The 11,191-nt window shown below is 30.6% G+C and overlaps 1 protein-coding gene across 1 annotated transcript in view; it reads right to left on the bottom strand.

Moving 5' to 3' along the window:
- Positions 1-520: 520 nt before the first annotated feature.
- Positions 521-11,191, bottom strand: part of LOC145256507 (leucine-rich PPR motif-containing protein, mitochondrial-like) — a 139,121-nt gene continuing 128,450 nt past the window's right edge. The window contains exons 35-37 of the mRNA XM_080115478.1: positions 8,826-8,913; positions 6,065-6,207; positions 521-1,502 (exon numbers count right to left, since the gene is read on the bottom strand). Of these exons, the coding sequence (XP_079971604.1) occupies positions 1,434-1,502; positions 6,065-6,207; positions 8,826-8,913 (300 nt within the window). The 3' untranslated portion in view covers positions 521-1,433. The remainder of the gene's footprint in view (positions 1,503-6,064; positions 6,208-8,825; positions 8,914-11,191) is intronic.

Here is an 11,191-nt window from a genome sequence, read left to right as displayed (position 1 = left end):
ACCCATCGCTGTCTGGTACCATCACAAGAACAAACAAACAAGGAAGGACATAAAAAAATCCGACTCAGCATTTTTTAAAATTCAAATGAAATTTATTTGTGGTTCTTCCAAAACAACGAATTTCACTATCTTGCAAAAGTCTTTTCGCACACACGTGTTTTACAACGTCCTGGCATAACATGTGCTTTTTAAAAGTCTCTCCTCGCCACCTGTAGCCAGCGTTTTCTCACCCTTGACATCATACGTTTATCTTTCTTGATGAGTACTTTGCTTCTTCTTCTGCTTGACCATGTGCTGTCCTTTTTTTTGTTTTCTTTCCTTCTTCCCGTGACGTCAGTGAGTGCACTTGCAAATTTGCATACATACTTTAATAGCAGCTGCTAATATTTTCGCTAGTCAGCTATCCCATGGCTGCTGCTGATTTTCTCACATGCATCTATATGCACCATGTTACCAAGAGAGTGCATCGCTGCGTTACAAAGGTACAAGAAATTGTCAGGTGTAAATATTAAAGACAGAATTTTTTGTTTTTATTTTATTTCAAAATTTTATTTCTGTACAAAAAGATTCATTTTGTATTTTCATTTTTTTTTGTCTAGAAAAAAAAAAAAAAATTCAAACAATTTGTGAGTTTCCCAAAAGCCAATTTGGTTTCACATTTTCTAAAATGGTTAAACACAATTTAGTTCTTCTTTGTTTTTTTTAACAGAAAAAAATTGAATTTCAAGTGAAACCAATGGTATCGACTTAGTGTCAGGTCACAGTAATGAACATATCCAAAAATTATGAAAAACGATAAGTTAGAAAAATTAATTATTAATGAAAACATTTTTCGAAGTCAATTAGCAAAAAATTGAGGTTTACTAAATTTTTCAGTTTCCAAATAATAATTACCTCCATTTTGTTATAATTCGAACTTTCCAGTTTATTTTCTCACAAAACTCATTTTTCGCTAATTGTCTTCAAAAACTTTTCATTAATAATTAATTTTCTATCTTTTTTTATCATAATTTTTGGATATGCTTATTACCGTGACATGACAGTCAAGCAGATACCATTGATTTTACTTAAAATTCAATATTTCTATTTTAAAATTTTACTATTATAAAGAAAAAAACCCCACAATTTTTTTAATTTTTATTTTATTTTGTTTTTTTGTTTTGAAAAAAAATAAAATAAAAAAAAGATGAAATTGTTTAAAAAAAAATAGGAGACGTGTAGATATTTCATGGGGAAGGCAGGGTACACTTGTTCCCGTTTATGTTCGCTTGGGAATGGGTGACTATTGTGGTGAGACTTTGTAATGTAAAAAAAAAAATAATCAGTTTTTGATGTAGCAACTGACAATAAGTTAAAACAAAGTAAAAAAAAAAAAAAAAAAATACTACGCCTAATCTTAATTAAAATTGTTTTTTTGTTTTTTTTTACTTTCTTTATTGCCGGCTTCCTTTTAATATGGATTCGTCATCTGAACTATCCGAAGAATCAGTCGCTGTTTTGTTCTGCAAAGAAAGAAAAAGAGAAAAAAAAATTATTTTATAAAAAAAGTATCAACAAAAATACAATGGAGATACTCAATAAAATAGTTCTATTTTGGTAAAACCGTAGTTTAGTGGCCTGAACAAAATGCAATAAAAAAAAAAAAACTGTACAGGCTATAAATACCGTTTTTTTTTAATTAAATATTAAGTAGGGAAACCTGACATTGCCCAGGATTAAATGAGGATCAATGTCATAAAAATCAGCAAAATCACCCATTTGTAAATCAAATTGATTAACTGCCTGCTCTAGTCAGGAACCCATTGCAGTGCACTGGGAGGAAGCCTTACATACCCTTCCCACTGGCAGTGACACAGTCCACAATACATTGTAGTCTGCATTGCACTGTAGAGAATCTACTGTTGCTTTTGTGTAATCAATTCAAATCATTACATAAAAATAAAGTTTAAAAAGCAAAAGTCAAGTATCATGGTTCAATTGTGCTCCAAACGGAAACATTCATTTTGAATGCACCTCTGTTTTATCAAAGAACCTACTGCTGATTTTATATACTGGGCCTTTCTGCTTGTGTGTTGATAAAACTTCTCAAATGAACTTGTGATGTTAGTCTGTATAAGAGTGTTAATTTTGGTCAAAATCAAACTGTTCCTTCTTTAATAAGATTTTTTTCGATTATCGATACCTATAAGAGGTATTCTGATACAAAAACTATCTAGGAACACCCCCAGAGACAAAGTATATTTATGTGAAATTTCAAATAAATTGGTCTAGTTGTTTCGGAGTCGATAGAGAACCCCCCTCCCCCAACCACCAGCCCACCCCCACCAGACAAAGTGCATTTTATATATATTATTAAATGCGGAACCATTTTGAATTAAAATCTAGTTAGTATCACGCTTATAATCTTAACATGATTAATTTGTACTAAAATAATTGTTAACTTCCGTTTGTATGAAGACACCATTGTATTTTTTCTAGTGATTATATGATTCTTTGAATCTTTAAATATTTTTTCTAGTGATTATATGATTCTTTGAATCTTTAAATATAGATCAACTGCTTGAAAAAAGACATGATAGTCTGTACTTTTTTTTTTTACAGTTCCTTCTGCATAAAACATTTCTCTGGTGACACACGTAGTCTGGCAAATCCACTTTTTCTGGATTAAAAAAAAACAAGAAAGAAAGTGAGGTTAATGCTAATAGTAACTTTTTCAAGCCATTTTCCGTTTTGAACGTCATCTATAAATATAAAAGCGAAAACGTATGTATGTGTGTTCGCTTTTTCTGTGTGTCTACAAAAGGCTTCTTTCAGAGAAGCGGTCGCTCGCTTCACAACTTTTTATAACTTTTTATATCACATATAAATCGTAATATCTCACAGTTAACAACGAAGCTCGCCTGTCTATTTAATTTGCTCGATTTCGAGAAGTTTATCTTCCCGAAATCGAGCAATTCAAGATTTGTCGCTCGCCGCATGTGAGTTGGTTAGTCTTTTTATTATAACATCTTGGGGGGGGGGGGGCGTTCAGCAGTAAATGAAATCCCGCAGTCAAACTTGACCTCATTAACTCATTAAAACGAGCACCTGCTAAATCCAAGTAATTAAATAAATTGAAGCGTGTTTCCGTAAGCATGTCGCGGTGGGGCAATGGTTAACGTCGCACTTTTTTTTTTTTCACAACTTTGCCTCAATGGTTCGGGTTTGATCCTCATACTTACTTTTTTTTTTTTATTCCCCCCCCCCCCACACACCTCCAAACACCCGGGCAAGTAGGAAATAGACGGTGTTAGTTAATTGGTGACCTGGCCCAATTATGTTCTATGCTTTCGTCTTTGTTTCATTTTTGCATAAATATTTTGATAAAAAATATTGTTTTTAAATATAATAAATAAGAATATTTGTAAATCGATTTCTCAGTCATTTCTGTGAAAATGTGTCTAAATAAATATTTTTATTTCAAAAAAATAAACATTGTTATTTCGAAAAAATATGTAAAAATTATTTTTTTTTGGAAAAATATTTAAATAAACATTTTTATTTCGAAAAAATATGTAAATAAAAAATAAGTAAAACATTTATTTGGAAAAATATGAAAAATATTTATTTTTAAAAAGATATGTAAATAAAAATGTTTATTTTAAAAATATGTAAATAAACATTTACTTGGAAAAAATGTAAATAAAAATGTTTGAAAAAAAAAATGTAAATAAACATGTTTATTTGAAAAAATGTAAATAAAAATGTTCATTTGAAAAAATGTAAATAAAAATGTTCATTTGAAAATTTTTTTAGAAAATTCATATTTTTGGAATTATGTCAACATTCATTTTCTTTTCCAGTTTTATTATTAAATGTGAAAAATTCACATTTGACATTCATTATTCCTGTGAAAATATGTAAATAAACAAATTTATTTCAAAATATCAGTTTACAAATATTCTCATATTTAAAAACTATTTTTTCATCAAAAACATTGTGCTAAAATGAAATGAAACAAGCGTGGAACAAATTGGGCACCAATTCAACTTATAATGAGTAATAACATACAAAACAGGAAGTGGCTCGAGGAAGTTAATGTCCAGATTCGTCAAAAGTAAAAACTCGCATCTCTGGACACACCAGCTCTCTTTCTCTTCCTTGGAGGAAATATTTAAAGAATCTGTTGATTGCTAAAACCTCAACTTGCAAGAAAATCTCAAACAACAGTCTTCAACAATGTTCTTCGCATAAACATATCCATTTTTAATAGATTTCCATATCCCAGCAAATTTCTACTCACCTCTAACATTCTCATCATTCTCAACTAAAATATATATGAACTGATCCAAATGATACGTCATCACATTCTCTTAGTTAGTACGTTCATCAAACATTGTAATTTTTCTGCAACTAACAATTTTAGGTACTTGCACAGTTTAATCAAGACATAAAAAAAAATGAAAATATCGAAAAAAAAGTTTAAATTGTACGTATCCGTTATGGAATGAAGTTCTCTGAAAAAAATTTTCACTTAATTTCATGAACCTACCGCAATAAATTCATAAAATTCAATACAAAAGCCTACCACAATAAAATTTACTACAAATTCAATACAAAAACCTACCGCAATAAAATTCAATACAAACACCCACCGCAATAAAATTCAATACAAACACCTACCGCAATAAAATTCAATACAAAAACCTACCGCAATAAAATTCAATACAAACACCCACCGCAATAAAATTCAATACAAACACCTACCGCAATAAAATTCAATACAAAAACCTACCGCAATAAAATTCAATACAAAACCTATCGCAATAAAATATTCCGCAATTCATAAAATTCAATATAAAAACCTACCTAACTTAGTTTCATTTACAGCGAAAAAATAATTTGTTATGATACCGAGCAAAAATTTCAATTTTTAGCAAGAAAAGCTAGTATTAAAGATGGGGACGGAGTGTTGGCGCTTTAAATTGAGTTATCACCTCATAGGGTGTTAAAAAAATTCAGATATCTACCTTCAACGTGCTGTCATAAAAACGTGTTTTTCTGCTGTAAAAAAAAAAAAAAAAAAACAAAAAAAACTACTCGATCAAATTAAGTGAAATTTTATTTCAGAGATCTTCAGTCCAATACAGATACGTACAATATAACATTTTTTTTAGATATTTTCATTTTTTAATGTCTTGATTAAACTGTACAAGTGCCCAATTTTGTTTAAGGTTACAAAAGTGGACTAAGTTTAAGAAACTTCTGTTATTATCAACCAACAAAGTGTTACCATTATCGACCAAGGGAAAGTTTATCAGACAGGTGTATGTAGTGTGATGATGTATAGAAGTGAAACCTTGCCAGTGAGGATTGAAGACATGCGTTGCATGGAGAGAAATGACGATGGATGTCTAATATGAGTCTTAAAAACAGACTTAGATCTGATGACGTCAGAGGAAGACTGCGATGGTATGGCCATGTTGAACAAATGGATGCGAGTTCTTGGGTTAGTAGCTGCAGAAGAGTTGCGGTAACAGAATAAGCCGACAGGAGAAAGATCAAGGAAAATGTAAAAGTGATGAATTTGATGGAAACGAATAAAGACCTGATCAAAGATAAGTTATTTTGAAAGTTAATTTCTTAAAACGATCCAATGCATGCCAACATGTAAAAACAGCGGCATTTTTTTTTTTTTACGGCATATCAACCCTTTTCAGGTTATTTAATCCGGTAATTTTTAAAAAAGTTTTGTATGTTTTAAGCTCTTTATATCTTCAAATATTTATTCATAGTGTTTGGTTTGGTTGTTTTGTAGAGAAAAATTGTTTTTGTTTTTAACTTTGCAGAACATGATTGAGTTTTATAACACTAGCACAAGTAAAACGGATAATAAACCGAATATGTTTATGACAATAATTTAATAATAAAATGCAAAAATAATTTCTCAACGTGGCCGATGACTGGCTAAATTGTGCACATGCAGCTAAGCATGCGAACAAGGCATGAAGTTATTTAATTTTGCGGAAGAGAAATTTTGTGAGGATGATAAAAAGCAAAAAGAAACGCTGCTGCTGCTGCTTACCTCCCATGGGATGGGTTTGTTTTTTGCCGTCAGTAATTCTCCCGCTTCTTTCAAAGCTATTTTCGTTAAATTACTTTCATCCAAATCTTTCTCTTTTAGACTTTCAATTGCAGAAAGGCATCTTTCAACATCACCTTTTCGGGCTGAAGAAAAGAAAAGATTCATCAGTTTTTTTTAACAATCACAAAAACTAGCAGAACCAAAAAAATCTGAGAAAAAATAATTTTTTTTTTAAATTTTAGAAATTAATAACACACACATATATATATATATAAGTCATAAATCATTCAAAACCAAAAAATCTGACAATGAATCTAGAATAATTGGAAAGTACTCAAACTTATAACAAATATGGCGATTGCATCAACCAGTTCCTGCTAGAAGTGAAGATCGTTATTTGGAAGTTGGAATTAATAGACTAATAACATATTTTATTTAATGAAATATGCTTAAGCAAAAAAATGCTACCTATATATACAGGGCTCTATGGACAAATTTATCTTTTAGTTGACCTTTGACAACTTAAATATTTTCGTTTACTAGTCAAATAGAAAAATTACTAGCCAAACCCACATGATTTTTAGAATATGACATCTTCATTTTGTGACGAGTATGTACATAATAGATTTTTCTATATATTTTTTAATAAGTGTAATTCTAAATATACAACAAATTTTATGTTGATACTTGAAGGTATAAGCATTGTTTTCTTAAAATGTTTTTTCAAACAGCCTTCGTTAAAAAAAAGAGTATATTGTTCTATTAAACTTTTATTGTTCATTTTTAACTTTGTTCGTTTTATTAAAAAAAAAATGTTGCAAAAATATTTTTCACTCATTAATGAGCTTTGGAAAATTGTCAGTGAAAGAAATACAATCGCCAAAAGATAAGCATTTCATTATTTCTAGTCGCCAATTTGAAAAATCACTCGCAAATGTGACTGTTTCACTCGCAATATAGAACCCTGATATATATATATTTTATTATTACTTTATAATTATGAATAAAATTTAGAATAAATTATGTATGTGATCCAATTCCAGTGTATTAGGATACAATCGAAAATATTAAAAATTGGAATTCAATAAATTAGAGAAGTTGAATTCTAATTATGGAATGATAACTAATAGTCATACCAGCTTCCCTGCCTGCTTCCCACCTGACTACAACCTGGATGTCTTCAAGTCCAACGTTAACAAATTCCTAATGAACAACCCCCTTAAGTAAACACTTCATTAAATCTCCACACTAACGTACTGTACTTGCAATAACCCTTATCTCTGAGTGGCTTCCGGGCCTTGATAAGTGGTGACCACCGTGTAAAAAAAAAAAGTTAATTGTTCATTTGAATATTGAAATTTAACTTAGATTATTGATAGTTCAGTTTAATTTAGTTGGGTTATTTTATCAGCATATCAACCCTGCTGGGTTATTTAATGCTGAAGAATTGGTTTTGTTTTATTTATTGTCTGTTATTTTTCCAGATTTTTTTGGTACTGAAACTTAAGTAGAAGTAATGCTTTTTGGTGGGAATATATATTGTGTTTTTTTTTTGTTTTAAATTATATTTTGTTGTCTTTCAGGTTGTTTTCTTGATAGTATTTTATTCGTGTTTAATTGAAATCTATGCAGTTGGTTAGGAAATGTTTCATTGTGTCATTCTTTACATGGGGTACAGCTTGGTGCCTTTTCGTCTTTTAGTAAATATTAGCAGGGGTATTTGTGTTGTCCGGGTGTTTGAAGGTGTGTGTTGAGCACAAAAAAAAAAGTATTAGTAGGCAGACAGGTTCGAACCCATGATGTGAAGGCGTTAGAGAAAGTGAAAAGAAGACGTGAAGTTCTACCGCTACATTATGAAGCCATAGGAAGCGGAAAGCGTTTAAATTTAGCGATGTCAATCAAAATGTTGACTTGCTAAAATTAAAGAAAAATAATTACATGACAATAAAGAATTATAATTTATGTAATAATAAATTTAATTAAAATAGTAATAAAACTGAATTTTATATGAATATAAAATTCAGATAAAATCAAAAATTGATATAAATTGTAAGAATTTTTTTTTGGTGGATTGATAGTTGCTATTTCATCTGATGAGTAAGGGGCAAAATAGATTCATTGATTGATATAATAATTAAGTGATTGATTTTGCGCTATGAAACATGTAAATGTCAACGTGCTTAAAGGAATAAATTGTAAGATGGTCAACATCATGAAATTTGGGATATAGACTTTTGCCATTTGTTTGATTATAGTTAAAAGTAATTTTCATGGAAAATTGGGTAAAATCGCATTTTTCTTACTTGTTATTAAGTAAACGGTGAAGATTTCACACATAGGGAACATAATTCAGAATGTAAATTTTAGATTACATTTTAATGGCGACCAACATTTAAGCTTCATAGTGATATATATATATATATATATATATATATATATATATATATAGATTTAAAACATAAAATTTCAAAAATGTAATAAAACAAAATAAAAAATTAAATAAAAAATAATGAATAAATTATTCTTTTATTTATAAAGGTTAAAACATTTTAATAATTAAAATGTAAAAAAATTTTTAAATAAAAAGAAAAATTAAACATTAATAAAATAAAAAATGAAATTTTTTATTTTAAATAAAATAAATATAATTTATAAAAATATAAAACAATTTTGTAAAACTATAAAAGTAATTTTTTAAATAACAAGAAAAAAGAAAAATTATTTTAGTATTTCTGGTTGGCGCTCCACAAATTTTACTCACCGTGGAGAAGAACAATGTAACTTGTGATGAACCCGACTGTCTGTTTCTTTGTGTGGAATAAATGCTGCATTTCAGTCAGGACATCCAACTGAGCAAAGGAGGAAAGACAGAGAAAAATTAGTAACGCTATAAAAAAAAGGGGGGGGGCTAACATGGTCATTTTCTTCTTCAACGGTGCCGTTACATTTATAACAGACTCAACACGTCACATCGAAGACAGTCGCAAAGGAACAAAAAAGAAAAAGGAAAGGAATTTGATTCCGCTTTTTCAGTTGAAATAAAGGCATGTATTCATGGTACTTTCCAAAATAACATATTGCATCTTATTTTAAAAGTTGCTTAGTTCGTCATGTAGTTAAGAAAATCCTGCTGTCTTGAGACAAGCTTATAAAAGTCTCATGCTACGACGGGACATATATCCACCTCACACCGCCACATGGCCACACGTCCATCTCACGCCAGCCGCCTTCTTTTTCATTCTCTCCTCATACGGTGCTTTTTTTCTCTCCATGTTTCTTTCCCTTCACTTCCTCTGTTGTGATGTCAGCTCGTACACTGGCTTAGTCATTTGCATATGTGTTATGTGGCTGATACTGCTAAATAGGCATCAGGATTGGTCGGTTGTTTTTGTTTTACGGCATATCAACCTTTTTCAGGTTATTTAATGCCGAATCTAGATATTGTGAGGAACGATTTTTAATGGAGTATATATTTTTTTAAGTCAGATTCTATTTAACCCATAGTTGGAACCCTAACAGGTAATACCACTCCGGGTCAGAGTGGACCTGGGAGCAATGGCAATTAAAGGGTGGCTCCACACTCCCCAAAGCCTGCAAGGTGGGGCCTCACCATCGGATATAGTTTTAGGTCATATCCAGGACCATGCATCAGGAGGAGTCAGATACCAACAATAAAAAGTGTCTTTTTTTTTGTAAGATGAAAAATAACAACGATTTGACTTGAATGGGTTGAGCTGGCTCCTCATGTAAAACACACAGTGTCCTGGATGAACATAAACTATGTATGACGGTCTGCAGTGGCCAAGATAGTGATGGGTAGGCAGTCTCGGGACTAGCAGCAAATACTGTAGAGGTAAGTTTAACTTGATTTAACTTGATTTAACTTAATTTTATTTAATTTAACTTAAACTCTTGAGCATTTTTGTCAACCTTGGATTAGTTCTGGAACTATTGCTTCACAAATGAACTCTCCTCGGTTGTGGCTCCCATCATTGCCGGACCAGTGAAATCCCCTCTTTAAAAGAGATTGGTTAAGGGGGATGATCCTGTATCACATCCTAAAGAGACACAATGGTGCTAGCGGACATACAGAATTTGGCGGCAGAGGCAGTATAGGTCAAACACTGCCAACCTTTTGAGAGCCGTAGAGAAGGATTGTTCAAAAAAGGACTTTCATAGCTGAATTCTTTGATGAACACAAACAAAGCATTGGGAGAAGGAAGGGTGAGATAAAAAATAATACAAAAGTGTTTTTTGTTGTTAGAAGGATAAAAAATAGCAACAAGAGTTTGAGAAGGAGGTAAAGAAAAACATTTTTGGAGATTCTTAGAAAGACAAAAAATAATTTTTCAGGGGTAAAAAAAAAAAAAAAAAAAAAAAAATTTTTTTAAAAATGAAGGTGAAATATTATGCACGTTGTGAAAGAAGGCAGTGTTTTTTTTTTTAGTTTCTATTAACCAGTGTCCCTAAAAGGTTAAGAAAGGGCACAAGTCGCAAGGAGGTTGGAAGCGATTCATAGTGTGACAAAACCAAAACTGGTCAACAGCGTTGTATGAGGAAAGAGGATTCTTTCTCAAACACAAACGTAACTGCTTTCTATCTACCAACAATATGCAAAGCACAGCCTAATGAATTCATATCAAGAGGTTTTATTATGTTTCCACCGCTCTTTCCTTCTTTTCATTACTGCAGTAACCAATATGTACTCCCTGGTGTTCTTGTGACTTCATGGTGTTTAGCATATATATATATATATATATATATATATATATATATATATATATGAGAAAGAAAATTAAAATTGTAAGTTGAACTTTACAATCAAAATTTATTGTTCGACTGAATACTCCAAAAAAAAAAAACAGTTTACGAAGTCCTTCTTCAGCAGAGTTTCAAATAATGCTATTCTTGTTATTTTTCTTATCAGAGGACAGAAAGAAATCAGCAAATTATTGTGTATTGAGCTTTTTTATTCGGTTGGGATTAAATTATCTATATATGAACACTGGTATTTATATTAGATTGAAGTCTACTATTGTGTATATCAGGTAAACACTACATCCTTTTGATTTCATTACTATATATATATATATATATATATATATATAAATGATAAAATAGCACAAG

Source organism: Euprymna scolopes, chromosome 32, assembly GCF_053919585.1.
Source record: "Euprymna scolopes isolate OS-2025 chromosome 32, ASM5391958v1, whole genome shotgun sequence".
NCBI lineage: Eukaryota > Metazoa > Mollusca > Cephalopoda > Sepiida > Sepiolidae > Euprymna > Euprymna scolopes.
This window is presented reverse-complemented; position numbering and strand designations above follow the sequence as displayed.